This window comes from Heloderma suspectum, chromosome 4 (assembly GCF_057233095.1).
Source record: "Heloderma suspectum isolate Gila_16-S chromosome 4, 16-S_ref, whole genome shotgun sequence".
NCBI lineage: Eukaryota > Metazoa > Chordata > Lepidosauria > Squamata > Helodermatidae > Heloderma > Heloderma suspectum.
Genome location: NC_139461.1, coordinates 9055889 through 9083262, shown reverse-complemented (window position 1 = coordinate 9083262; position 27374 = coordinate 9055889). Strand labels below are relative to the sequence as shown.

Here is a 27374-nt window from a genome sequence, read left to right as displayed (position 1 = left end):
TACAGAAAGACATTGAAAAGTTGGCAACCATACTTTGCTTTTCAGTATATGCAGGGCATAATTTGTCAAGGATGGTATGGAGTGGACATACAGTCAAGGAAAGATGAGCAGATGGTGTATCAGAAACTAGAGAGGTTGGAGAAATCTGCAATGGAATCAAATGAGTTCCGATTTCTATGAATCCAACCCCATAGCAAACTGACTTTTCCTGAACTTGTGGACCTTTTAAAAAAAAATTCTAGAATTTTATTCATATTTAGTCATTAAAAATACATAAAATAATTTTTAAAAAACACTGGCCAAAAATGTGCATTTACCCCAGGGGTTAAAGTGTGAAAATGTGCATTGAGGGGAAGGGATTTGTGCACTTTTGGAAGTGTGATTTTGCTCAAGTGCAGATTTGCACAAGTGTGAATTTGTGCAAATTTGGGAAATTTGAAAAAAAAATCCAGTTCCATCAATGAGCAGGTGATGACCAATGCCATCTGACAATCTGTGAAATGCAGCCAGAACGGATTTTACAAAATCTATTCCTGGCTATGGGAAATATAGGCAGTAGATGAGTCTTGGGTATCTAACACTGCTTTGTACCCTAAAACATTCCAGTCAACATATTAATATGTCCAAAGGGGCATTCTTATTAGGCCAGCTATCCCCAGCACTTTAGTGCCTACTTCCTATTTTTAATAACTCCTGCTACTTTTCAGTATCATTCCCTGAAAAACCAAATCACTGAAAAGCCCCTTTCTCTGGGAGCTGCCCACTTCCAAAAGAACTGGAGAAAACCCTCTCTGGAGGAACTATGGCTATGTTTGAGCCATGCCCTCTAGAGCTACATAGAGAACATGGCACACCTATCCCCAGTCTGCGCAGATCCTAAAACACTTGGCAACACATCTCAGCATGCAACTCCATGCTTTCTGCCAGCTTTCCCCAACCTGGTGTCCTCCAGATGGCTTGGATTTCGTCTCCCATCAGCCCCAGATAGTATGGCCAATGGGCAGAAATCCAGTGTGTTGCAATCTAGACAGCACCAGGTGGGGAAAGGCTGCTTTAAATAGTCTGTTTGTTCTGTTCTCAAGACCACTCAGCTGGCTGAAATTACACCCTCACAAGCACTACTCCAAGCAAGCCTCCTTCCCTGCCTTTGTAAATAACATTGTCGCTGCTTTTGGTTTACCCTGTACTTCTCTCTGCATTGATTAAAGCACCCCAGTAGTAATTAGCTTGCTAGGCTGTCAGCTTGTGAGACCACATTGATTTCATTCAGGCCTTGTTAATTTTTCTTCCCTCTGGCAATTTCACCCTAGCAGCCACCTTTGCTCATGACAATTTGGCAGCAAGTCTCCTGTTTAAGAGAGGTGGGAGGCAGAGCTGGTTTGCTCTGCAAAGGGCTTCCCTGGGAAGGAATTGAAAGGTGGGCAGGTGACAGTCTTCATAGGAAATAGCATAATGAGAGCGGGGTGATGGAGCTCATGTCCTGGGTGTATCCTGAACAAGGGAACAAAATTGTCTCTTTCCCAATGGGCTCCTCATCTTCATCAAAGTTCTCCAAATTCCACCTTGAAGCTCGTTCTATCTCATGCCTATATCGGATTGTGAATGATCTTCCTTTTTGTTTTTATTTTTCACATGGAAATGTGCGTGTATCTTCATGCATATTCTTCCAAATGTATGCATCCCTTGTGTGCATCTTTGAAATGCATTCATTTAATCCCGTGGATAAAACTGTTTTGTGCACATTTTTCAAAAGAATGCACATTTGTCATGCACGTTTATCAAATGTATGCATGCTGTCAAAAATATTTGGGTTCTGGAAATCATATTGGAAGCTCACAAATGTATGGATTTTGACCACAGATTGCATCTGAGTTTTGTTTCGTCCATCAGGTCCAAACTGGGTAAATCCTCATCAAAACTGAAACTGAAACTTTTCTTTTTTCATATGTCCCTAGTTTCAGTTTGTTTTTTTATAAGAATTGACCAAATTTCACAAAGCAGAGGTGCTGCTAGAGAAACTGGAGATGGACTAAAGTGAGCTCAGATTTCTAAGAATCCAACTTGCAGAGTCCACTGTGGAGTAACCCCCCTTGGGCAGTGCAGAGTCCGTGGACTTCTGTGTGTGGGTTTGTGCTTGGTTTTGTTTATTTGTTTTTTGCATTCTCAAAATTTACACATATTTATTTGTAGGAAAATATGCAAGTTTCTGCAGAGGAAAAGTTGAATGGAATGGGGGACAATATGCTAAATGTTACGTACTAAGGTACATTATGTAAATTCCTGCGAAACCTCTTACGTAATTATTTGCGTATTTTTCCGCATGATGAAAAAAAAAATATTTGCATCCATCTGTGAGTGGATGGTGGAAGAAAAGGCGCCTGACAATCTGCGAAACACAGACGGAATGGATTCCACACAGTCCATACATCCCTAAGCCAACAGCGTGTAGTGACTGGGTGGGATAGCTAATACCCTGGAAGACAGAAACAAAATTCAAAGTGATCCTGGTAGGCTGGAGCACTGGACTAAAAGCAACAGAATGAAATTTAATAGGGATAAACGTCAATTTCTGCACTCAGGAAAAAGAAAACATGGGGGATACTTGGCTCAACAATGCTACAGGCGAGAAGGATCTTGGAATTGTGGTAGATCACAAGCTGAATATGAGCCAACAATGTGATTTCGCTGCAAAAAAAGGCAAATGCTATTTTGGGCTGCATTAATAGAAACATAGCTTCCAAATCCTGGGAAGTACTAGTTCCCCTCTACTCAGCACTGGTTAGGCCTCATCTGGAGTACTGTGTCCAGTTCTGGGCACCACACTTTAAGAAGGATGCAGACAAACTGGAGAGGGTTCAGAGAAGGGCAACGAAGATGATCAGGGGACTGGAAACAAAGCCCTATGAGGAGAGACTGAAAGAACTAGGCATGTTTAGCCTTGAGAAGAGAAGACTGAGTGAGAGAGGATGGTACTTGAATGGTTGTCACAGAGAGGAAGGCCAGGATCTCTTCTCGATCATGCCAGAGTGCAGGACTAGGGATGGCGGAGAATTTCACCACGGATTCCAGGGAGGCCAAATGCCAGCACATTCAGCCCCCCGAAATCCGTGGTGGAGCGAAACCCCCCACCCCACGAAATGCGCGTGGAACAGAGCTTACCTGCTGCTGTTCGCCGGTGCTTTGCGAATGATGAAGTATTTACGTAGCATCAGGGCTAATGCAAGGATGCCATTTGCGTCCCTGCAGAGGCCGTGATAGGCTATGTAAATATATACATAGCCTATCACGGCAATAAGAAGGAACACAAATGGTGGCCACCATAGCCGCCGCCATTTTCGTCCGTGTCTTTTGCCGTGTTAGGCTATGTATATATTTACATAGCCTAAGACGGAAAAAGACAGGGGCGCAAATGGCATAGCGGCTGCCATTTGCACCCCTGTCTTTTGCCATAATAGGCTACATAAATATATACATAGCCTATCATGGCAAAAGACACAAACGCAAATGGCAGCGGCTACGGCGGCTGCCATTTGCGTTCCTGTGCAGCCCAGCAGCTGGATGTCCGGCTGCGGGTGGCCCCGGCCAGCAGCTCCGCAGAGTTGCCATGGAGTGGAGTCAGCTGGGGAGGATTCCAGGGGGAGGGACAGAGCACCTCCCCCCCACCGCGGATTGCCCGGTGCGGAGCCAGTTAAGTGTTTCATACATCCTTATGCAGGACACGGAACAATGGGCTCAAGTTACAGGAAGCCAGATTCTGGCTGAACATCAGGAAAAACTTCCTGAATGTTAAAGCAATATGACAATGGAACCAATTACCCAGGGAGATGGTGGGCTCTCCCACACTGGAGGCGTTCAAGACAAGGCTGGACAGCCTTCTGTCAGGGGTGCTTTGACTTGGATTCCTGCACTGAGCAGCGGCTGGACTTGATGGTCTTATAGGTCACTTCCAACCCTACTATTCTGTGATCCTATGACTGCAACAAATGCTAGTGAAAAGCCATGGTAAAGGTCGGATTAAAGATTGGTTCAGAGCCAATGATTGGTACTACATTCCCATAAAGAACACTCACTCCAGCCCTAGACCAACAGAATTTTATTAGGGGGTCAGTCTGTGTGTCAACAGCTAGCAAGTTAGTTTGTTTACTTTGCACAATCCTATGGATACTTTGGCAGAAAAAAGTCCTGTAACTCCTACCATCCTTCCATTTTGCCATGCTGCCTGGGAGATGCTGGGAGTTGTGGGAACTTTTTTCTGTCTAAATATGCATAAGATTGTGTCTAGGGATGGCCGGATTCCCTACCTACTGCTCCGCTGGGGAATCCGCCCTTGGGGGGAGACGATCCGTCCCTCCCCCCAGAATCCTTGGCAGCCAGCTCCGCTCCATGGCGATTCTGCGGATGTGCCAGCCAGCTCCAAAGTTTAAGGTAAATGCAGCCGTAAATGGTTGCATTTACCTTAAACTAAGGCCTTTACGTCCAGGACGTCATTTGCGTCCTCAGTCAATCCGCTCTGGAGCCGACCTGCAGGGAGGATCCAGCCAGAGAGGATTCGTCCAGGAATCCTCCTGGACATGCAAGTAAGGGATCCAATCCCCTGTGGACTTTGGGGGGCCAGATTCAATAGTAGGGATGTACGAAAGTCACTTACCTTTTTGCAGGTGTGATTCGCGGTGGGGGGGAGGAACTGTGTCCCTCCCCCCAGAATCCTCCCTGACCGGCTCTGCTCCATGGTGGCTCCGTGGAGCTGCCGGCCAGGGCCGTCCGCCACTGGAGTTCCAGCCGCTGCCAGGCTGCTGCGGATGCAAATGGCAGCCATCGTAGCGGCCACCATTTGCATCCTGCCAGGCTGCCGTGTTAGGCTATGTAAGTATTTACATAGCCTATCACGGCAAAGAGCAGGGACGCAAAAGGCGGCCGCTACACCATTTGAGCCGCTGCTCTTTTCGTGATAGGCTATGTAAGTATTTATGTAGCCTATCACGGTAAAGGTATCCACGCAAATGGCGTAGTGGTCGCCGTCTGTGGCCCTGCTCTTTGCCATGATAGGCTACATAAATACTTACGTAGCCTATCACGGCAGCCTGGCAGGATGCAAATGGCGGCTGCTGCGGCGGCCACCATTTGCGTCCACAGCACCAGGCCAAAAGACCAGCCACCGCCGCTGGAGCTGCCGCCGCCGCCCCAGGTAAGTTTCATTCCGGGGGGATTCCGCGGGGTGGCAGGGGGTGGGAGGCCGTTCCGCCACGGGGTTCAGGGGGCCGAATGCCAGTGCATTCAGCCTCACTGAAATCCGTGGTGGAATTCTCTGCCATCTCTATTCAATAGAATCCAGCCTCATTGGGGTCCGTGGAGGATTTCTCCAACATCCCTAATTGTGTCCTAGTTTAAAACATGTATATAGCATCCTTCAAGATTTCCAAAGTACAGGGGGGGGGGGTTGTTCTCGATGGTCTTATAGGCCCTTTCACACCCTACTGTTCTATGATTCTATGATACTCTGTTGGTACCCAAACCTGTCTTTGCAGAAAAGCAGGGCCACTGAGAATACAGAAGTTGACCATCTGTAGAAGATGCCAGTGGAAATTTATTTGCTTTCAACTAGGGATGGATAAACCTGACCATTTCAGTTTCTCTGTTTCTCTCTTTCACCCCCCCCCCTGCCCTGCCCGCATCTTAAGTTTGGTTCATCCCAAACACTGAGATGTTTTTAAACTCCACATGAAAATTCTCAAGCATTGCATATTTCACCTAATACATGCCTTAAGTTTGGTTTGTCTCAAACATTGAGAATATATATATATATATATATATATATATATATATATATATTTGTGTGTGTGTGTGTGTGTTTGCATGAAAATCCAGAGGCATTTCTCCTAATGCAATTTTGTATGGATTGTTGCCAAATATACACATTTGGAAGTATTTTTTCTAATGCAATGCTTCTTTTTAAACCTTATTTTTTAGGGCTGTGCACGACTTCAGCCTGAGGCCCAAACCCCAAGTCGAAGCGGGCCACTTCGGGCCACTTTGTGCCCCTTCTGAGGTGAATCGGAGGGGGCACCAAGTGGCCTGGAGCAGGTTGGAGGCTCACCGAAGCACTCGGTGTGTTTCAGAGCTTTGGCCCCCAGCCCAGCCCCCCCAGTGCCTCCAAGTCCTTACCTGAGCCAGCTTCCCCACTGCCACCACCACTGCCGCCTTAAACTTTGCTGCCGCACCACCGCTGCCACCTTCTCTGCTGCTGTGCCGCCGCCACCATGCCATCTTCGCCATCGCCGTCACCGCTGAAGGCGGACATGTGGCGACTCGTCTTCTTCCAGGAAGTTGCCATTTTTTAAATGGTGACTCCCTGCAAGAAGAGTCGCCAGGCATCCAGGCCTCAGGAGATGGCGGCAGGCAGTGGCAAAGAAGACGGCAGCGGTGGAGCAATGGAGAAGGTGATGGTGGCGGCAGCAGCAGAGGAGGAGGTGGCCCAGGTAAGGAGCTGGGGGGTTGCGTGGGGGCATGGGGGGGACCTGAATCAGGGTTCGCCATCTGAACCCTGCTTTGGGTTCAGGGCCAAGGTGGGTCGGGCCCCCCCTGAATCTGCCCGACCTGGATTGGGCCCGCCTTGGAAGCTGCAAAGCAGCTTCTGAGTCGGATCAGGGGGTCCTTGCACAGCCCTACTTATTTTCACTGATATATGTATTTCCAAACACATGTATTGTTTGGAGAACTCCAAAGTCTGGAAAGCTGTGAATTAGGGTTGGGCAAAGATGTGATGTTCAAGCTTGTTGAGGTCCTCCAAATTTTTCCTTGAAGCTCATTTTGCCTCATTTGCATTCCCAAATGCAAACGTCTTTCCCCCCTCTTAATTGGGAAAAGTTCACAATTTTTTTATCAGGAAAAAAAAAAGTGCATTTGTAAAAGTGTGCATTTTTTCCCAACTGAAAAATTCCGTATTTCTTAAAATGCACATTTTTCCTGAGTACGAAAATGTGCATTTCCTCCATAAGCTAAATACTGACAATACCCATTTGCACTAGTGCGAGTGCCACTACATCATCATCTGAGAATTGTGTTCTGGCCTGGGTTGCAAACGGGACATGAATTGTGAATAGGGATGCCCATCATTAGAAAATCCAGCCCTTTGGGGGGCTCGATGGATCCACGCTTCCTGCCTGGCTCAGCTTACATTCACGAGCTGAGCTGTGCAGGCTTTTCATGGAATCAGGGAACTTTTCTCGGCTGTTTGGTTTTTCTTTTCGTGAAAAGACATTTGTGCAAATTGCACCCATAATTTGTGCAAACTGCACCTGCAATTTGCTTAATGTGTGCCAATTGCAGCTGTAATTTTCAGCCACAGTTTGCACAAATGTCCTCCTTTGAAGAAAAAGACCCCTGGAGAATTTGTGAGCTGGCCCAAGCCAATGCCAGTCATATCAGGCCAGCTCTCAGGGAGGCAAGTTGAAGTCCTGGGTTGGGGGTGAGCTGCTGAAAGCTTGGCAGACCGCCCTCCCCCACCAGATGGATTTCTCTGGCACCCCTATTCATGAACAGGAATGACATCTTGTACATCCATAGTGTGAATTTTGAAGGATAACTGAGATTCAGTTTGCATCACAGTTTTAAAGTGCAAAAGTAGGTTAAAATGTGAACTGAATTAATTTCTCCCCCATTCCAACCACCAACTTCCCAATTTCAGATTCCAGATTCTGGCTGCAGTTTGATCCTCTTGTGCGGGACCCCCCCCCCCTTTCCACAAAGCTGCAGGTTCCATTTGGCATTTTCTAACTCTAATGTGTGTATGTGGAGAGAGGTGTTGTGTGTATGTGTGTTTTAAATAAAGGGCAAGCGTACAGTCTGTTGTTTGGATAACATTCCACACTTTATTGACAGCTGGCGCCCAATGAGGATGACATTTCTCTCAGGATCAACACAAGCTGGGATCTCTTTCCCTGCCTGGCATGTTCTCTCTCTCTCTCTCTCTCTCTCTCTCTCTGTACCATCTGATGATGAGTGCACAACCATTCAGCCTGATCCCTGCTGAGTTGAAGAGCTTTATTAGTCAGGGTCTCTGGGGTTGGCCATATAGCACCCTTGGTAAATTATCAAGCTAAGCAACAGAAAGAAGAGAACCATAAATAGTGAAGGTTGAACCAATATTTCCAGTCCACATTGCATGAGTCTGTTCTGCCTGCATTAAAAACAAAAACAAAATATCTGCATGAAAAGTCCCACTTAAATATGTATTTTAAAATGTATTTTCTCTCAGAATACCAATTTCTAAACATATTTCCTCTCAAAATATGCGTTTTTATTCTCTCTCTCTCTCTCTCTTGTTTATTTTGATAAAATGTTTTGCGCTGGGAATAATGTCAGAACATTCCAGAGGTGCAAAAGCTGATAGGTAATGATGCTCTGATCCACACCTTAGTCCAGGAGAGATGGATCACATCCATTTGTATCAGAATTCATTAGGCATCTCTAATCAGAAGGTGGCTATATTTTTGGGATTTGGGTCAGGAGCAAAGGAGAAGCAGGACAAAATATACAAAGTGAGAAGGGCTCCATATGGTCCATTATAATGAAAGCTGTAGGCATGGACATAAACATCTCTTTGACTCAATGACTAAAGATGTAGGAAAATTTGGTTTTTGTTTGTGAGCGTGCCCTGTTTGAAGCTTTGAATGCAAGTGTGAGCATGTGTCCACTGAAAATATTTGCAAATTGTTAAACATGTGCACACCTTCATCTCATTTCCAATTCCCAGTTCGATTCAAGCAAATTTCCTCAGTAGGCTGAATTACTCCTTAGATCAGTCTAAGGGGGAAATTTGCACAAATTAGGCTTGCACAAATTTGGGGAGATTTGCACAAATCTCCCGTTCCATCACTGCTTGAGTTGCGCAAATTTCCTCTTTGCGCAGAGCGAGCAGCGATCGCAAGTGTGAATGGGATTCAGACATGAGACGAGCAACGAGACAATGTTCGTGCAATCCTAGCAGTCTCAAATATCCCTCGTGTGCCCAGCCCTATCCATGAAACCAAAGGACATAAGACTCTTTTTACTTAAGCAGACTAAAGGCTAACTGGATCCTACCCTACTGTGCCCAAGTGCTCGCAGGACCCACCCCTTGCACAATGGGGCTGTTGTGGTTCTAAAACAATCCAAAATGAGCAGAAACAAGGCAGCCCAGTGGAGCTCACAGAAGGCAGCCCTGCTGACCTATCCCAGTCTGGAAATGAGCATTTCTGCTGTTTGGAGGGTTATTTTTCGAAATGCAAAAGTCCCATTGCACAACTGGTCCAGTCTGTCCCGCATCCCATTTCCAACAAATTAATGTTCTTAGGGCTGGCACAAAAGTTCTCTTATGAGAAATTTCAGGTGGGTTTTTTTTGGGTGGGGTGGGGTGAATGCAATTTCATCAGCAGCACCTATTTTGTAGCACATGTAGTGCTTCTTCCGACAGTCACCATCTTCCTCTTGATAGACTCAAGCAACCATTTCTATTTCCTACAATGCCCCTTCAAGCCAGAGTACATTAGCACATAGTATTATTCAAAAGAGAATTCCAAAAGGAAATCTGGAGTGAAATCGTGTCCACTAGCTATTGGCCACTGGGAGGACCACTTAGGGATGTGGGCAAAATTTGCTCCATTTTTTGTAATGGATTTACCTAAGTTGCACTTCCCCAACCTGAACATGGACGCAAATGTGATTTGCACCATTAGCATATCACATTTTATAGGGAGCCGGAGAGCTGCTCCACCAAATCCAGAGGACACGGCTGGGCTCTGAAGGATTCTGTGGGGCCCCAAGTGGCCCAGATTGCCCCTCCACAGACACCCTCCCCCAGACCAGACAGTGCGGGGTTCGTACATCCCTAATTTGTGCTCAGAAATCTGTACATTACCAAGTTCGTCATGCATTCTGTCAAAAAAGAAGAAGTGGGGTATCCATCAACATGCACACATTTGAAAAATGCAGAAAGAAGAATGCTTACATTTCCAAAATGTGCATAACCATATTTTATTCAATAGGTGCACGAGTCAAGAATGTGTCCATTCAAAAATGCATACAACATTGCATACATTGATGTGTATATCAATGATGAGTACATTACAAAAATGTGTACAAATTTTGCAAGCATGTGCAGAAATGATAAGATATGAGGTTGACCTCAAAAAACTGACAGTCTTGGCAGGACTGAGACTGACAGGTATGTGCTTCCCATAGGACCATTGCTGCTGCCACTGAGTTCACCCCCCATCCCTGAAAATCTGCCAATCCCCAGAAATCCCCCAATGCCTCCCTGTTGTTGCCTACAATTAGAGATAGAAGAACCACCCTGCACCCACCCTGCGGGCCACTCGCCAGACTGCCACCATTTACCCACCCCTGTTCAGCTCCCATTCATGCCTGTTATCTTGTGCAAATGGCTGCTTTATGGCCACCATTTGCATAAAAGGCCTTTTACATAAAACAACGAGCCACCATTTTTACACAAAATGGCAGCTCTCTGAGGGGTCGGGGGGGCGCACACCACTTGCCGGGCACCTGCAGACTTGTCCAGGGAGCTGGACAGGGACAGGTAAATGGTGGCAGTCCACGGATGGGAGTCTGGGAGGCCAAGCAGGGGGCACCCACCAGACTTCACCCCCCTCTCGGACTCCCACGACATCCCTACCTACAATGTGTGAATGCACTTCTGTTATCTGCAAAGCTTTTCAAATACCTGAGGGGGGCTCATCTGAACCATGACGTGGAGGTGGAGGTTCACTGTTTTCCCCTGCAGTATTTTCCTGGTGAAATTTACCCTCCTCCAAAGCCAGTATATGTCTCATTTGGAAATATGTATGTACAGCCCCTGGCTCCCAAATTCAACGTTCAAAGAGAAGGGCGAATCGTTCGTGCCGATTTATGGATCCACCTAGTTTGGCCTTATAGAGCAAAAAACCTTAGGGTGCCTGACTTCTTGCTTTGAACATGAACTCTACGCCTTCTCCTGCAGAGGCTCTGAGAACCTTTTTAGATATTCTAGTCACAAACCTTTGAGTCTCCCTACTTATTAGCAATATGCAGTGCTGTTGCTCTTTTAAGTCTGAGAGAGTAAGCAGAGCAGTTTACCAAGCACAAATTGCCCCGCTATTCCCACAGAGCTTGCTTAATAGAGAGTGAGGAGATAGTAATTGTTAATGAATAGTGCCGCATTAAGAGGGCTCTCTGGGTCTATTTTATTTACTATAATTATGTGGAATGGCCTGTTAAGACTGGCAGAAACATGCAGAATGGGGACTTTAAGTTCTCCAAACATGCTTTCAGTGAACAGAAGCTATTATACATTATGTAATCTGCAGTCATCACATGAACAGCGAAAAGGGGATATAAAAGATGATGATTAGAATGAAGGCTACAGGTGCTTTTGAAGTCTTACTTGTTTTAAATGCTGAGCAGGATATTATTACTTATGGTTATTTATAAATCTAGTGCTGTCAGTATACCTATAGCTACCTGCCCCAAGAAACTTACAGTTGAAAGAATATGATCGCTGCCTTCAACTTTATGAAAAGTTATCACACAGGACACAGAACACACTTGTTCTCCATTGCTCCAGAGGACAGGACTAGAACCAGTGGGTGGAAATTGAAGGGAAGTAGATTTCAGCTAAACTGTAGGCAAAACTTTGTAATGGTAAGAGGTCTTTGGTATTGAAATAGACTGCCTCAGGAGAAGGTGGGTTCTCCTTCACTGGAGGTATTTAAGCAGAGGGTGGATGGCCATCTGTCAGGGATACTGTAGCTGCATCCTGCGTTACAGAGCCACCATTGAACTAGATGATCTCTGACTGGACTAGATGATCTCTGAGGTCTCTTCCAACTCTATGATTGTAGGGGAGAAATCCTATGCATGTTTAGACAAAAAGAGCCCTACTAATCCCAGCAGTCTATGTGAGGAAAGTTCTGCAACTTTGGAAATTCACACAACTTTGGAAAAAAATTTGCACACTTTTCCTATCCACACAAATGGAGGTGGAATGAGCATTTAGCGGCTGTTCGAAGAATCTTGGTGAACTAAAAAATCACCTATTTGCCCATCCTTGCAGTCATCCATGCTGGGTGGGGCATGCTGAGGGTTGTAGGACTTTTTTTCTGTCTAAACTAGGGGTGAACGAAAGTCACTTACCTTTTCTCGCAGCTTTTTCGTGGTGGGGGGGAGTGCTTCGCTGCTCCCCCCGCGAAGTTCAGGCCGGGGGGGGAGGCTTCCCGCCTCGCCCGGCCGAAATTCAGGCCGGGGGGGGAGGCTTCCCGCCTCGTCCGGCCGAAATTCAGGCCGGGGAGGAGGCTTCCCGCCTCGCCCGGCCGCGAACACGAAAGTAAAAAAAAAACAAAACACATGTCCCCTGATAGGCTACGTGACAATTCACGTAGCCTATCACGGCTAGATCTGGAAAGTCAGCCGTGATAGGCTACGTAAATCGTCACGTAGCCTATCACGGGTGACTTTAAAAAAAAAAAAAAGCGCATACGCGAATGGCGGCCCCCATAGGGAGCTGCCATTCGCGTTCCTTATTTAGTTGCTGTAGTCTACGTCAATGTTTACGTAGACTACGGCGAAAATAAGGGCAACGCAAATAGCGTTGCCCTTATTTTTGCCGTAGTCTATGTAAACATTGACGTAGACTACAGCGACCAAATAAGGAAGGGGAATGGCGGCTCCCTATGGGGGCCGCCATTATCCGTACACACTTTTTTTTTTTTTTTAAAGTCACCCGTGATAGGCTACGTGACGATTGACGTAGCCTATCACGGCTGACTTTGCAAATCTTGCCGTGATAGGCTACGTGAATCGTCACGTAGCCTATCAGGGGACGTGTTGTTTTTTTTTTCTTTCATTGCAATGGCGGGGGTGGCAGCCGGTCGAAAGACCGGCTGCCGCTCCCGCCCTGCTCGAACACCGGACGAACCGCCAGCCGGACCCGCCGCCGGGAGGGACATTCAGGGAAGGTGAGTCCCGTCCCGGGGGGGGCGGGGGGTGGGGGGGGCGGAGGATTTCTCCCCGAAACTTGTTCGGGGGGCCGAACACGTTGGCGCTCGGCCCCCCGAAGTTTCGGGGAGAAATTCTCCGCCATCCCTAGTCTAAACATACATAGTATTGCACCCTTAATTCCAATGTGCTGGTGCTGGGGGCGTGGGGGTGGTGGGCAACAGGAAGAAAGAAGTGATAGAAATGACAAAGGAAACAACAGTGGAGAAAGGGAAAGAATGGGAGAGGCAAGTGTAACCAGAGATAAATGCATGCAAAGGCAAAGTTATATGTAAGGTTACATGTTAGGCTCTGTTTCAGGGGCAACACATTACATTAGTTGAGTCATCATGTTCAATTCTGGTGTTGTTGTTTTTATGTGAATACCACCATGGGAGAAGCATTGATCGGGGCTGGGATCGTGGCACACAGCAGCAGGAGGGATGTCCTGCCCTGAAGCTCTGGTTTAGCCTGCAGTTGAGGCCGAGGATGAGTTGAGCCAAAGTCTTCATAGCAATGTTGGATTTTGGAAAGGGTGTTGAACAGAGAGAGGTGGATGCATACGTGGCTGAATAGAAGAAGCAGCTGGAGGGCATTCCGCAGGGGTTTTTGAGGCATGAGGCAGGGGTGCTGAGCCTCTTCCAGCCTGAAATGGACAAATTCAATTTCAGAGAAGCTTGGGTGGGGGGGATTCCAGTGGTGGGCAGGGCCTAATGCAAAAGGGACAGGGGCTACTATTACCCAACATACCAGAACATTTAGCTTAAAGCTCTTACTGCCAGTCAATAAGCCATAGGAGAGGAGTGTCAATCTTTTAGAATGGGGAGGAGGAGACAAAAGCCAGGAAAGCATGAGACAGAGGTGGTTGGGAGAAAGGGTTGGGGCCAGGGGGAGGGAGTGCCTAGGGCGCTCGTGGACCATGCGGCAGCTTCACAAATGGAGTCCAGTACATGCAGTGGTCTGCTGACTGGGTCCGGGAGGCCAAGTGGAGGGGGAGGAGTCTGCTGGACTTCCCCACTATCTTGTACTCCTGTGACATCCCTAGGAGTGCCCCCCCTCTGGCCTGAAGTTCTGCACCTCTGGCATAAGGGACAATTAGTGAGTAGTTTATGAGAGTAGACCCACTTCAGGTGGAGCTGGTGAAGCAACAATGATAAAAGGCTGTATGCCTCTGTTTTTCCTAAAGGGGCCAATGATTGTCTGCATGTCAGGTTGCACCAAAGATCTTATGTGCTATCACGGGGAAATCCAGCTCTTTTGGGGCTCACTGGATTCCCCAGAACCCCCGTCTTGGCTTCAATTGTGAGCCGAGCCGTGGGCTTTTTCCTGACATCCAGGAACTTTCTCGGGGGGTGAGGGTGCCCCTTGAAATCATAATTTATTCCAATTTGTGCAGTAATTTGCACAAATTGCAGCTGTAGTGAGCTTAATTTCATGCAAATTGCAGGTGCAATGTGTGCAAATTATGCAATCTGCCTCAATTTGCATAAATGGTGATTTTAAGGGAAACAAACAAACAAACAACAACCTGAAAATCTATGAGATGGCCCAACTCGATACAGATTGAAATGGGCCAGCTCACGAGTAAGCAAGTCTGGGGGCCTGAGCTGCTGAAAGCTCAGCAAACTTCACCTCTGGCTCTGGACTGATTCCTCTGACAACCATACCTATAACCACAGGGTGCTAGTCCCTAGTACAATTGTTCACTTGTGTCAAAGAGGGAGGGCACAAATAAGAGTACTCACATAATCTTCTGGCTCCCCACAGGTTCAGAGGTGGTGAGTTCAGAGTTGATATCTGGAGGAGAGGCTAGCAGTCTCCCCGGGCAGTGTGGGATCCCTTTGTGGGTTTTGCCAAGATGTCTGTTAGAGTGGTGGTAGTTCAAAGTCCAAGAAATAGAAATGAAGTTTGGGTTACCTTCATAAGAAGTGGTGCCTGCCTTTTGATGGAACACCTCTGAAAACACATGGAGGTTGCAAGGTTCTCTTTTCTCCTGCTGTAACACAGCAAGCATTATCTGGGCCAGCCCCTGGATGGCAGTGCATATCCCAAATGAGAGTCTTGACAAGCTGCTCTTTCAGGAGAGGAGCAAGCTGAGACCTTCCACGTCAGCCAGGGCCATCTGCATCCAGGTTCCTGCCCGCTGCTGGCTCAGATGCCTGGCACACAGAAACAGAACCGGAGAGCCAAGTGTCCATTTTTGTTACATTAAACACTGAGTGACGATACAGGAATCATTCGGTGAAGGATGACACCTGTCTGTTTTGCATAGCTGCTCCCTGGTCAGAGCCAGAATTGCAGCTGCTTCCTCCCTCTGCTGTCAAAGATGCCCCAAACCCTCCAGGACCCTCAGTGATGGAGTTTGTGCTGTGAGCTGCTGGAAGCCCAGCTGAGGGCCTTCCCAGGAGAGGAGATTCACCTAGTTCTGCCCCTTTCAGAGGCCTAAAAATTTGTGAGGAATTGGCGGGATGGGGGGAGAGCTTAGCAGAATGGTTCCCATTCTCCTTCTGGTTAAGAAACTATGTATTTATCAGATACACCTATCAGATGATAAGGACTGTCTCCAGTATACAGGCACAACTGGAGCACATGTTTATGCTGGTGCTGTTTTTATTCTATCTAGAGAATGTCATCAAAGAAAGTATATTGAACTCGGGATGGGCAAGTCAGTCAGTATTACTTTCTCCTAGGGATGGCGTGGGCACCTGATTCAGCCGAGAATCTGGTGGAACCGCCCCTGCCCACACCCCCTAGCCCCACTCGCCGATCCCCTCCCCCTGTCCGTGTTCAGCAAATGGCCTGCACTCACCCTGGCAGCCTTGTTGAGCTTCATGATCACCATTTTTGGGAGAAATAAAATGTTGATTGCAAAAATGTGCATATTTCTACATGCACAAAAATGCACATTTTTGCAAATGTGAACATTCACCTATGTGAAAATGCACATTTTTGTGAATGCACACTTTCGCACATGCGAATATGCGCATTTGTGAAATGTGCATTTTTGCTTATGTGAAAACATGCACATTTTTGCAATCGCCATTTTATTGTTTTTTAAAAATGGCAATTGCAGAGCTTGATGAGGCTGTTGGGGTGAGTGTGGGCTGCTCGCCAAGTATGGGAGGGTCTCAGGTATGGTCTGGGGACTGGTGAGCAGGGGCTGGGGCTGAGCAGAAGTCCAGAGAACTGTGACGGGGGTGAGTTCGCACATCCCTACTTTCTCCCACATTCTATTATTATTATTATTATTATGATTATTATTATTATTATTATGATTCGCTCCCAAATAGGAACTTTGCAAATTTTGATAAATTCTTATCAGACATTCGCTTATACAGAATTCTCACACATCTGCACCAACCAAATGCAAGAGGCACAGCTCTTCCCAGCGTGGAGATGATGATGTTCTATCTGCATGCCATGCAGCTGTAAAAGATGAGGAACCAGACAGACGAAAAAGAGGTGGCAACCCTAATTGAGGGCTAACATAATAGAATTTCAGTGCAGACATTTTAGAGCAAAGCACTCAATGCCCAGAGCCTGGATTAATGAATCGAGTTTTGGTTTGTTCGTTTTGGTTTGTTCATACATTAATTCATTTATTTTTTTAATCACACATTCTTTTTGTCCCAAAGACAGAGAACTTGGGGGGAGGGGGAATCCTTATCAAAACTGAACCAAAACCTAGTTCTCACCCATCCCTATTAATTGCATTGAATGTAGCATAGGCAAAAAGGTGAACTCACTGCCCTAAAGAGCTTACAATATATCCCTTGATAGCTTTGAGCCTGTTCTCATCTACTTTTCACTTTCTTGCAGTAGAGAGCTGATGCTCTATGATCGTATGAATATTGTCTGGCTTTATTTAAAAAAATAAAGCACCTGGACTTCATAGACTCATAGAATAGTAGGGTTGAAAGGGGCCTACAAGGCCATCAAGTCCAACCCCCTGCTCAGTGCAGGAATCCAAGTCAGAGTATCCCTGACAGATGGTTGTCCAGCATCATCTTGAATGCTTCCAGTGTGGGAGAGCCCACCACCTCCCTAGGTCATGGGTTCCATTGTCGTATTGCTCTAACAGTCAGGAAGCTTTTCCTGATGTTCAGCCGGAATCTGGCTTCCTGTCACTTGAGCCCATGATTCCGTGTCCTGCACTCTGGGATGATCGAGAAGAGATCCTGGCCTTCTTCTCTGTGACAACCTTTCAAGTACTTGAAGAGCGCTATCATATCACCCCTCAGTCTTCTCTTCTCAAGGCTAAACATGCCCAGTTCTTTCAGTCTCTCTTCATAGGGCTTTGTTTCCGGTCCCCTGGTCATCTTTGTTGCCCTCCTCTGAACCTTTTCCAGTTTGTCTGCATCCTTCTTCAAGTGTGGTGCCCAGAACTGGACACAGTACTCCAGATGAGGCCTAACCAGTGCTGAGCAGAGGGGAACTAGTACTTCCTGGGATTTGGAAGCTATGCTTCTATTAATCCAGCCCCAAATAGCATTTGCCTTTTTTGTAGCCACATCACATAGTTGGCTCATATTCAGCTTGTGAACTGCCACAATTCCAAGATCCTTCTTGCTTGTGGTATTGTTGAGCCACATATCCCCCATCTTGTAACTGTGTATTTGGTTTATATTTATTTGGTTTACACCTGTTCTGTATTTTTTTAATCTGTATGAAAATTTGCATTGAAATGTGTTGTTTAAATGTGCATTTCTAAACTTACTTCCTCTCAGATGACAACTTTTTAAACTTACTTTATTTATTTTTTTTAAAAAAATGCATTTCAATACTTTGAGCAAAGAACTGCTTTGGAACATTTGAGAAATGCAAACTAAGTTCTGGGAGGCTCAGAGGGACAGTTCATATTGTAATTCACAAATATTGAATTCCTCAAGCATCCTTCCTTACTAACACTCAGTCACCCTGAATAACTGTGTGCAAAGCCCTAATCTCAGTCACCAAGTATCTATCGATATTTCAGAGAAGCCGCACCTCTTGTGGGAAATTGCCTCTCGTGCTAGTGGCAACAAGCCAGTAACTTCATTTAATCCATTGGGTGAACTATGTACCCCGAGGAACCATTTGCTTCTCTTTCAAGTAGGTTTCTATATTTCTGTATGTTAGCCCTGGGTCTGTCCACAAATGGTCTCTTGAAATTCTCCATCCTGTTTATGTGCAGAGAAGTGTGTGTGTGTGTGTGTTTGGGGGGGGGGGGGACTTCACCAAATTTCTCCAAGGAGAGGAGAAATCATCCATCAGTTTCTCAGGAGTTGGGCTCACCATCACCAAGGACAGCACCAGAGCATCTTCTTTTTCTTTTCTTCTTTTTTTCTTTGTGCCTATTTGGGGTTTTTGTTGCTGCTGCAAGTTTTGTTGTTTGTGTGTGTTGTTTTGTTTTCTCCAAAACTGCTCCATGGGTTGGAGGTAAGATTTTTATGAGCGTTACTCAACAGGTCTCCTTTATAGCAAACTTTTCCCCACTGAATACTTATTTTTCTTTTTATGAATATCTGACATTTATATCCTGCCTTCCCAGTGAGGATGTCAAAGGAGATTCTCTCCTCCCACCCCCATGTAATCCTCACAAACCATCACCCCGCCACAAAGTAGGTAAGACCCAGAGAACTTCAGGACACGAGCAGGACACAGAATCTTGGGATCAAGTTCCAGGAAGCCAGATTCCGGCTGAACATCAGGAAAAACTTCCTGACTGTTAGCACAATATGACAATGGAACCAATGACCTAGGGAGGTGGTGGGCCTCCCACACTGGGGGCATTCTGGACAGCCCTCTGTCAGGGATGGTTTGACTTGGATTCCTGCACTGAGCAGGGGGTTGAACTCGATAGCCTTGTAGGCCCTTTCCGACCCTACTATTCTATGACTCTATAATTCTATGGCTGAGTGGAAATTTAAATAGGCATCTTGCCAGTCCTGGTCTGACACTCTAACCTAAGCTTCCTCGACCTGGTGCCCTCCAGTTGCACGGGACTGCTGGGGATGATGGGAATTGCAGCCCAGCACATCTGGAGGGTACCAGGTAAGAAACGTCTGCTCTAACCACTGCACATCACTGTTCCAGAGCTCACCCCAATATAGAAAGGTTGGATTTGTACCAAACAGTCTGAGGGAGGTTTCAAACCAGCATTATTGCTCTGGAAACATCACATCCATCTTCACTCACAGAGTTGCTCTGGAAAGTGATGAGATCTGACATTCAAAAACCCAGCATTGCAGCATCCCTAGCTGTACATTGTGAACTGCCCAGAGAGCTTTTCGTATTGGTCAATATAGCAATGTAATAAATTATAAATAAATACAATAAATACATGGAATAAGGACTCAGGGCAGGTATTAGGGATCTGTGTACAAGCAAACCTCATGCTCATCAAATTTCCCCAAATTCCACCTCAGAGCTCATTCTGTCTTGTGTCCATATCAGATTACAATTTTTGTTGTTGTTTTCAAATGAAACATTGTGTGTATTTTTGTGCATATTTTTTCCCCAAATGTACACATTACTTGTGTACATCCTTGAAATGTATGTGTTCTTCTCCCTTTGTTTAAAGGGTGTTTGTGCACATTTTTCAAAAGTACACATTTTGTTCATGTGCATTTCTTAAAATGTACTCCTTCTATTGAACACATATTTGGGGGTCCACTCATCACATTGCAAGCTTGGAAACGTATGGACTTTGACCCCAAATTGCATCCGAGTCCATGTTAATCTCAGGAGGTGAGAACTTACATCCTGATTCCTGATCAAAACCAAACTGAAACATCCCTAGCAGGCATGCAAGATGAGAAATCAGACTGGGGCCAGAGCTGGGCTGAGGGCTGGATCAGAAGATACCCTCCCATTCCCCATCTTAGCTCTCTTCTTTTTCAGCGCAGGGAAGGGAACTGCAGGAAGTAGGGATGGATGAGCCCATCTCCATTCGGGATGGGGGGAGCTTGACAAACTGCTCCCTGCAGCCTGCACAGTCTGGGCCTGCTTGGCCTTGCTCACCCCGCCTATCTGTGAGCTGCCCCTCTCCCTCACACTGGCTGTCAAGGGCCAGCGCAGGGGAAAAGGGCCTTGGCAGCCTCCCCCCACCCTCTCACTGACCTCCAGCAGGTGGTGGGGGGGAAGAGGATAAGTGCCTCCTTCTTCCCTCCACCCCCACCTGCTACAGCGGCAGTGGCAAGGGATAAGGTGGTTGTTTTCTGTAAGGCCAGGAAAACTTATGGAAAATGGCCAGCCTGTCCCAAGCCACTGCCACTGTAGCAAGGATGGGGGATGGAGGAGAGGCACTGCCTTCTTCCCCTCCCCTTGCTGAGGGAGTGGGCACCCGAGCTCTTGCCCAACTCAGCATGCCGCAAGTCGGGCAAGAGCTCAGGTCTGCGAACTGGTGTCCAGGGGGCCAAAATGGCAACTTCTCACTGGGCTTCGAGCCCCAACCGGATGGTCGCACCATCCCCAGGAGGAAGGAAGGAAGGAAACTGGGTGTGTTGGAAGAGGGGTGAGGATGGAGGGAGAGACAGAGGGAGGCATCTTGATTGGGGCTGGAATAAAGAAGAACTGGCTTAGAGCAGAAAAGAAGGCAGGGAGAAACTACAGGAGAACAATGCTGAAGAGAAAAAGAAGAGGAGAGGGAGAAAAAAAATATAAAAGCACAATGTGCTTCTCCGCTCCCAGGCAGGCTCTTTGAGAGCAGAGACAGCTCTGACCCCCCCGGGCCATGGCAGGCATTACTTCCACCCTAGTTGATAGCATTGATTGAAAGTCTCTCCTTTTCTCTGCGCTATCACAGAGCCACGGGAATCAGGGAGGAAAGAGGCCTGGAGGTGCTGCTTTCTTCCAATGGAGTTGCATATCTTCCCTGGCAGCACCAATGCACACTGACAGAGGCATGGAGGAGAGGCAGTTTGTCCGGGGCCAAGCAACAGCAGTGACTTCCTTGTGCATGGCATAGAGGCCACATCTTTTTTCTCCCCAAAGCCCAACCACATCAGATCTACCAAACAGGAGACTCTCCAGGCAGATACATGCAAGGAGGCCACATGGACTAACCCCCTGTGCTGACTGCCTCTGCTGTTTGACTGGAGTGACTTGCCACACTACTGAGATTCATAGAATCATAGAATAGTAGGGTTGGAAGCGGCCTGTAAGACAATTGAGCCCAGCCCCCTGCTCAGTGCAGGAATCCAAGTCAGAGAATCCCCGACAGAGGGCTGTCCAGCTTCACCTCGAGTGCCTCCAGTGTGGGAGAGCCCACCACCTCCCTAGGGAATGGGTTCCATCGTATTGCTCTGACAGTCCACTGAACTGGAACATATTCCTGTTACTATGCCGCTGCTATTTGTGCCGGAGGCAGGTGGCGGGCCCAGCTCAGTTTAATTTGGCTGCCACGCAGCTCCTGTTCCTACAGCTGCATTGGTTCTCAGTTCCAGCTTGAAACCTCTGGCTGATCTGTACCAACGCAGCCATATCTGTGTCACTCTTTGAAAGCTGCACGTGCCCTTGGGTGACTGTTCCACTCCCCTCTGAGTTTTGTGGTGACTTCAGCACCCCTCTGCTGCTACGTAGCTGCCTTTCCATGTGCTGGGGATTTGTGGAGAACAAGCACATCACCACTCGACCGCCTAAGATGAACAGAGTTTAGCTCCTTAAGTCTCACATCATAAGCCTTGTTTAAGCTGTTTGTTTAAGCTGGTCAGGGAGGCACAGCTGCGGGGGAAATTGGTTTGTTATCCCTGCAGTTTTTCTGGCCATCGTAGTATGTGCAGACATTGCAATCACATTGTTATGGTTTTGTGTTGCTGAATTGGAAATCTGTCCAAAGAACCCTGTATGTTTTTGAAGTGCGACTTTTATCTGAGGTTCAATGTCAGTTTGACAATACTGGAAAAGAAATTATTCAGTGACTAAATGACCTGCCCTATTGCTTACCTCCTTATCTTTTTTGCAAGGTTAAGGGAGGCTTCATTTGAGACATGGTTGTCAAAGGCTAAGTTTCAGAACCTGTTATTAATGTTTAAAATAACTCAAATAAAAGTGTTCTTGAGCATTTACAGAGTCATCTGAGGCTCTGAATATTCAATCCAGCACACCTGATCCTGGCAAAAGACTGGTTTAGCAAGCGTAATTCCTGCTAGCCTACATGGCATTTCACAGAGCTGGGAAAGGTACAGAAAAGAGCAACTAAAATGAAAGAGTCAGCACACCTTTCTTACAAGTAAAAGCTGCAACATTTGGGGGGCTGTAAGTCGAGGGCGAGGAAGGCTACTACAAGGAGACGTGATTTTATAAAGAGTTTTATAAAATGATGACTGGTGTGGAGAAGGGGAGTAGAACAAAGGTTTTCCACCTTTCCCATACATAATACAAAAACTTGGTTTTTCCCAATGAAATTGATGGGCCTCATTCATGCGAACATGCTCTGTTTGTAATTCCTAATACAAATGTGAACTGGAACACAGTTCTCAGGAATTTGTTGCAATTTCCCAAACTTGCATTCATGTTCAAATGTGCATATTCACATTTTTAGAAGTGCACATTTGCATGCACGCGCGTCGCATGCACACACACACAGCCTGCATTTTCATTTTTTAGCTATGGAGGGAAATGCACATTCCCAGAAAATGCAATTTTTTAAAATGGAAAATAATGTGTACTTTTTAAAATGCACACGTTTTCCTAATAAAATGTGCATTTTTCGGGGGGGGGGGGCTCTTGCATTTGGGACTGCAAATGAGGCAAAACAAACTTCAAGGAAGGATTCAAAGAACCTCAACAAACCTGAACATTGTGTGTTCACCCATCCCTACTGTCAATGGCTCTTAGGCCATAGCTCAACAAAACTTCTATTTTTTTGCCTTTGTGCCCTTCTCTTGGGCTTCTTACATCTACTTGGCCAATGTGAGGAAAAAGGATATTTGACTAGATAAGAGATGGATTTGTTTGGTTTGCATTTCAATGTGAACTTATCAAATTTGCACTTCTTGAACTTGAACACAAGCAGAATACAGTTAGACATCGAAAACCATACTTTTCTGAAGGTTGTGATGCAGATTGTGAAAAATAATAATAAAAAAAATGATGCTCACAAAAATGCTTACATTTGAAACAGTGCCATAGAATCAGCCATAAGAGAGAGTTCCAGATATTTGTCAGCAGTAACAGAACTATAATATCTGGGTCAGAACTCAATCTACCCTAGAAAATACGTTGTGATGGAATGTAAGTTGGCTACTCTTTCAAGTACCATGGTGTTTCTATTTTCTCTCTTTCAGAATACGGAAAAGGTGCTTGTCCCTTCGGTCACATTAATTGTTGGCTGCGGAGTGTCTTCCCTGACTCTCTTGCTCTTGATAATCATTTACATCTCAGTCTGGAGGTAAAAATCTCTCTCTCTCTCTCTCTCTCTCTCTCTCTCTCTCTCTGTGTGTGTGTGTGTGTGTGTATACTATCTATCTATCTATCTATCTATCTATCTGCATCTCATAAATATTTTGAGAGATAAGAAGTCATGTGGTCTGGCCTTAAGTTCATCCAGAGAAAAATTGTAGCTATGATGCAGAACCACCCCAAGCAATTTTGCTACCCTTTTTGCAATTATTTTTGCTTCTTTTGAAGTTCCTTGCATCCTTTGCCTGAGCAGGAACCCCTGAATTCACTTCAAATTTTGCTTTTGGGTGAAATCTAGTGATAGGCTTAGGCGTGTACAGAGCTAGCATGACATCACCAAATTTCTTAAATAGCCTGCTGCATTGTGAATCAAGCAGCATTTCACAAAGAAGTTATTCTCCAGGTCAGAATATGAAATGTGGTTCTATGCAGATGTGACCAGTGAGTTTTCAAATGCCCCTCAAAATGTCTGTTTATGTGTGTTTTTTCAAGTCCTAGACACCAATCACAGCTCAGAGTTGTGCAAAAACCTCCAAATACTAACTCTGAAGGCTCCAGAGACCTGTGTAGTCTTTAAGCTACTGACAGGTGACACAACACACCTCTTCAATCCCTGAGCTTTTTTGACCATGCTCAGAGAACCCCTGGAGTCTGTGGCGGAATGGAGTGCTCCCCCCTGCCACCCCGCGAAGTCCAGTCGGGACGGACCCTACCTGGTGCCGGCCGGTCCGGGTCCGTCGTCTTCGGTCCGCAGCCATCTGCTGCCAGTCTGCGGACGCCAAGGGCAGAGATGCAAATGGCATCCGCTACGCTGGCAGTGGTGAGGATAACTTTGCACATTTACTGGCTTGATGCAACCCAGGAAGTTTCTTAAGGCAGTTTCACACATTATGTCAAGGCAAACACGAAACAGCCAGTTGCAACTGAGGAACTGAGCTGGAGGAATGAAAACGTTTTCTGTGGCTGCCAAGAAATTGTCTCCCAGTTCTGCTGCCCTGTTTGTCCATTGTTGGTGGGAAGCAAAAGGGGAACTTGAGTCCATTGGGACTGATAATGCAGTGTTCTTTGGAGGTGTGGGGGGGAGCCATCTGCCAGCCAGTGAGTGGTACAATGCAGCCATTAGGGATAAGTGAGAATTTATTATTTATTTATTTTATTTATGACATTTCCGTTCATTTCAAATAAGACTTTATGAACAATCAAATATGTTTTCAGATTTAGGAAGGAAAATACCTGAGATTTACCACAAAAAAAAAAAAAAGGAATGAAGGAGAAACCAAAAATGACAATCCAGGCCAAAAGCTTTGATAGCTTAGCTCTTAAAAGCCTGGGTTTGAATTCCTGTGTATTCAACCATGTTAGTGCTTCATTAGGGTAGCCACTATGGGGCCGCGGTGGCTTAGCGGTTAAGACGCTGAACTGCAGACCGGAAGGTCGGCAGGACAGCAGTTTGAGACCCGAGCACTGCGTGAGGGAGTGAGCTCCCGTCTTCAGTCCCAGCTCCTGCCAACCTAGCAGTTTGAAAGCAAGAAATTGCAAGTAGATAAATAGGTACCACCTCGGCGGGAAAGGTAACAGCGTTCCGTGCACCTCGGTGTTCAGTCATGCCGGCCACATGACCACGGAAGCGTCTTCGGACAGCGCTGGCTCTTCGGCTTAGAAACGGGGATGAGCACCGCACCCTAGAGTCGGACACGACTGGTTGGGGACACCTTTACCTTTGCCTTAGGGTAGCCACTACTTTTTTTCTTTTTTCCTTTTTTCCTCAGAGCCTCTTCATCTTTAACAGCTATATAGCAGGCAGGTAAAACATGGTCCTCCACATGCTATGAATAGCTGTGATAAGGATTTACCCAAATCCTCAAATTTCTCTACATTCAGGACAGAAAGAACTTGAGAGATTTAGGGTACAATTCTCTGGGGATAGGCGGCCGCCTCTGAAATTGGAGGTGACTGCCTATCCAATGCCGGGCAGGAGAAGCACGGAGGGGATCATTTCCTCTGTGCTTCTCCTGCCCTGCACTTGCAGCTAGACAGTCAATTTCGGCTGTCCAGCCACGGGAAGGCGGAGCGGGGGAGGAGGCTGACAGACAACACATAGGATGTGTCGTACCAGCATTTCTACTTCCCCCCTTGGAACACCCCCCAGAACACTCCATTTTGGTTGCTCCGTGCTCCTCTTTGGAGTGCAGAGCTCAGGGCTGTTCCACGCTGCCTGCGAGGCAGTGCAGACAGGGGGGGTCAGTTCTTCGGGGACCGACCTTGGAGCCTGGGCCCCAAGATCGGCTCCCGGAAAACCACATATCCTGTGGCTACCTAGCCATTGACTAGCAGCCATAGGATTGCTCCCTTAAACAATATGAATAGGGAGAAAGCAAAACCAACAAATTCCCCTATCCCTAGCTGACACAAAACAAGCAACAGCAAAATATAGTGAGCCCGGGGGCATTTCCCCCCTTTTCTGACTCCTACCTAGGGATGGCGGAGAATTCCGCCACAGATTTCAGTGAGGCCGAATGCACGGGCATTCGGCCCCCCGAAACCCATGGAGGAACGGCCTCCCATCCCCGCCACCTCGCAAAATCCCCCCAGAATGAAACTTACCTGGGGCTCTGGCAGCGGCGGTGGTGGCTACAGTGGCGGCGGCTGGTCTTTCGGCCGGCTGCTGCGGCCGCCATTTGTGTCCTGCCAAGTTGCCGTGATAGGCTACATAAGTATTTACGTAGCCTATCACGGCAAAGAGCAGGGATGCAAACGGCGGCTGCTTCGCCGTTTGCGCCACTGCTCTTTCCGTGATAGGCTACGTAAGTATTTACATAGCCTACCATGGTAAAGGCAGCCACGCAAATGGCAGCCACTATGCCATTTGTGTGGCTGCCTTTACTGTGATAGGCTACGTAAATACTTATGTAGCCTATCATGGAAAGAGCAGTGGTGCAAACGACGTAGCGGTCGCCATTTGCATGCCTGCTCTTTGCCGTGATAGGCTACGTAAATACTACGTATCATGGCAGCCTGGCAGGACTCAAATGGTGGCTGCTACGGTGGCCACCATTTGTGTCCGCAGCAGCCCGGCCGTGGCCGGAACTCCGGCTGTGGATGGCCCTGGCCGGAGGCTCTGCAGAGCCGCCGCAGAGCAGAGCCGGCCAGGGAGGATTCTGGGGGGAGGGACGGAGCACCTCCCCCCCACCGTGAATCACATCTGTGGAAAGGTAAATGAGTTTCGTACATCCTTACCCCCGCCCCCTCAACAACCTGAGCAGAAACATTTCCATGAAGAACCTCTGGCTCAACATTATGGGAGAAACAATCTTTATAAAGCCGCTCGCATGGGTCACTGCTTGGATCACAGTGACCATTGGCCCACTGAGCTACAAGATCACATTTAATAATCTGAGATTTTGTAGCTTTTACCACTTTGCAGCCTCCCCTAGGCTCTATCTGCAAGAAGCTTGACCTGCTGATCCTGTTTCTTGAGACTGATCTATGTTCAGGCATTGAGGAACTTAGACATGCTTCCAGTCCTGACAGCTGCCAAAGAGGCAGCAGAAAGGGCAGGGTTCAAGTGAAAAGCCCTGCTCTCAGGGTCTGAGGGCAACTGACACCTTACATTAATTGCATTTAAGATTTTGGATCTGAAGCAGTGCAGACTGAGAGGAAAGGAGTCCACCTTCTCCCTCCCCCTTTTGCTTCCCCCAACCCCCCTCCAGCACAGGAAGTAAAAGAAGAAAGAATGTTTCCACTGGAGTCAGTGGAGGCTTTGGAGGGGGTACAATGATTTCAGCGGCAGTTAAAGGGTTGTCCCTAGAACTGGGGCACCATTCCTAGGAGTCTTATCAGATGCCAAGCAGTCTGAAGCTTCCCCTCTCATCCCTAACCAAAGCAGGGATAATGCTACTAGGGATGGGCAAATGAGCAATCCTCGAGCTCTATAACATTCTCACATCGGCTCACCGCTCATCTTGAAATCGATTTACATTCGCGTT

General features: G+C 46.9%; 1 protein-coding gene across 1 annotated transcript in view; it reads left to right on the top strand.

The window, feature by feature from the left end:
* The window catches only part of ADGRB1 (adhesion G protein-coupled receptor B1), a 365002-nt gene that overhangs the window by 239523 nt on the left and 98105 nt on the right, over window positions 1-27374 (top strand). Inside the window, exon 19 of the mRNA XM_084847946.1 lies at window positions 23274-23377. Within this exon, the coding sequence (XP_084704072.1) occupies window positions 23274-23377 (104 nt within the window). The remainder of the gene's footprint in view (window positions 1-23273; window positions 23378-27374) is intronic.